The sequence below is a fragment of the Cyprinodon variegatus genome, unplaced genomic scaffold (assembly GCF_000732505.1).
Source record: "Cyprinodon variegatus isolate N-32 unplaced genomic scaffold, C_variegatus-1.0 Scaffold3357, whole genome shotgun sequence".
Classification (NCBI taxonomy): Eukaryota; Metazoa; Chordata; class Actinopteri; order Cyprinodontiformes; family Cyprinodontidae; genus Cyprinodon; species Cyprinodon variegatus.
This window is the reverse complement of record NW_015153810.1, coordinates 2,706-5,130: the sequence shown is the minus strand read 5'-3', so window position 1 is coordinate 5,130 and position 2,425 is coordinate 2,706. Positions and strand designations below refer to the sequence as shown.

The 2,425-nt window shown below is 38.2% G+C and overlaps 1 protein-coding gene across 1 annotated transcript in view; it reads right to left on the bottom strand.

Annotated features, from left to right (window-relative positions):
* Positions 1 to 1,270: 1,270 nt before the first annotated feature.
* LOC107081201 (ATP-dependent DNA helicase PIF1-like) overlaps positions 1,271 to 2,425 on the bottom strand; it is a 3,388-nt gene continuing 2,233 nt past the window's right edge. The window contains exon 3 of the mRNA XM_015369402.1: positions 1,271 to 1,614. Coding sequence (XP_015224888.1) covers positions 1,437 to 1,614 — 178 coding nt within the window. The 3' untranslated portion in view covers positions 1,271 to 1,436. The remainder of the gene's footprint in view (positions 1,615 to 2,425) is intronic.

The window sequence follows — 2,425 nt, the reverse complement described above, 5'->3', positions numbered from 1 at the left end:
TCTGCGAGTGAAACCTTGAAAGCTCGCGAGATCAGGATGGTCTCAGGAGGCTACGCAAATATAGCTGCCATTGTTCCAGGCAAAGAAAGGATAGAGTAGCTCCGCCCAACACGCATCAGACCCACTTTACCACTGTGCAGCTAGAGCAGAAAGATCCTTCAGCCGGGCGTCAGAACTAATTTTGTATAAACATAAAAAATTAAGCAGCATGAGCGTTTTTGCTGCTCCTGCTGCGTGCGATCTGAACGTAGCACAACGCTGCATTCAGACCAATATCGGTAGATTTCCCACAGCATCTCTCTGCAAACGGCGTGGGGAAGAGGCCAGCGGTGAATCCCATGCAGTGTTGTCAAACAGTTACAATCAGGGACACCGACTTAGGGAGACAAAGCTCTTTTCCCCCCCAGTTAAAAAGGAAATAATAAAAAGGATGAAATAAGCAACACTCTGGAGGGGCTTTTTTTTTTTTGCTTTTAAATACGATTTGTGTCCGGAATGATGGATTTACAATTTAGATATATAATATTGTGCATAACTTCAGGTAAATGTGTGTTCAAAAAAGAAATATAGTGAAATTATAAATAAAAAAATAAGACAAAAATTTGATAATTACAAAACTAAACCATTAAATTAATTCAAAAGAATCACATGAAGCACACAGACTAAACGAAAGCTAAAGTTAGCTAAGCTAAGACACGCCCCTTATTTGCATAATGAGGCAGAAATGCAGACAGAAATATAAAAACAGGCAGAAATAAATAGGGTAAAAAAAATACAAAGGAAGAATAAAATAGACAAACTTATAAAATGCACATAAATACTTAAAAAATAAGTAATTCATACATAAAAATGAAGATTATAACGGACAATAAATAAATAAGGTAATTATTACAAAGGCGAATAAAGAAGCTATTTAAGAGGGATTCATACATTTATGTCTCGCTGTATAATTTAATTTCTACCCAAATTTATTTGTTTATTTTATTTTTTCGGGGCATTTAATTTTATACTTGTTTATTGAGCATTTATTTATTTCTGCATTTAATTTTAAACGTGGTAGAGCTGGTCCTCCATATCCAGAGAGCTACCAGATTGCTGTCTGCGTGGTGCGTTTAAATGCTGTCGGAAAGCTGGGTCATCTGAGCTTTGATTTGAGTTTAGCTTTTTAGTTTTTTGTTTTTTTCCACTGAACTTATTTCACTTTATATGAAACTTGAGCAAAAAGTGGCAAAGACGTTTTTCTGAGCCAAACGGGAGAGTTGGTTTTAACACATAGAGCTACTACACCGTACTGGAAACATTTCTAAGAAGCTGAAAACTGCATCCTGTGGAGACGAAATAAAGCAAAACACCTTCAGGTGGAAGCCGATTAATTGGTTTACTGTTCAGTTTAGGCTCAGGGAGCAGAACTCCAGCGGCGTCCGGTTGGTCCTGCATCAGTGTGAGGAAGGGAAATAAGGGAGGATATTCAGACCTGGCAGCTGCTGGAGTTTGTTCTGGTTGGTGAGCTCTACGTCGTCCTTGTGCGTACACAGCCTGGTGGCCAGGATCCCGTCCCGCTCTATCTGATGGTAGGCGCTCTTCAGCAGCTTGGCTGTGACTTCCTCCGTCACCCTGAGTTATTGTGAGAGAGAAACATTTCCTTTAGAAATAAAAACTCACATTTTTAACACCAATATGGCGTACTGATGGAAGTACGCCTTCTGTAAACCAATAGACGTACATTTCTGAAGAGCTTTTAGCATTGCTTTGCTATCATACAAAATAAACTGAACCGTCTTAGTGAAATAACAGTATGCACCGAGGGAAAAACTAACAAAACAATGAGTAAACAATGAATAAAACTGATTAGAAATTATGTAAAACCTTCAAAAAGTATTAAAAACTATTATATATTAAGAACTATGGAGCTGAACTGATTAAATAGTTTTACAAACAAATCTAAATCTGTGTGCTGCAGGAGCAGCTAAGATGGGATACTCAGGATGCAGTAAATTAATATTTATGGAAAACAAAAAAGATTTATATTTTTTCTCCATTTTAAAACCTGAATATGAGGTTTGTTTGTGTTTTTTACCCACAATCGTATTTCCTCAGGCTGCTCAGCACTGGCGTGCACAGACATATTTGGGGGCAGGTGCTCACAGGTTGGAAAAAGGGCACCTTATACGTCGCATGGAGGCGCCAACAGCTAAACACCGTCTGATGCTGACGTTTAACAATCTTTCGCAGTCCATCGCTAGCAATGATACATCGGTGTCTTGATTTGAATGGGGTTAGGATAGTTATCATTGATGTTGTGAGTTTATTACACCTTAATATTAGCTGCCTGTTGAGTGTCAGAACTGATGTTTTTTCTCTGTAGTTTATCTGATGAGGTCAGTTCCTCTGTCCGGCTATATACAGTTATAATCTATATTCTGTC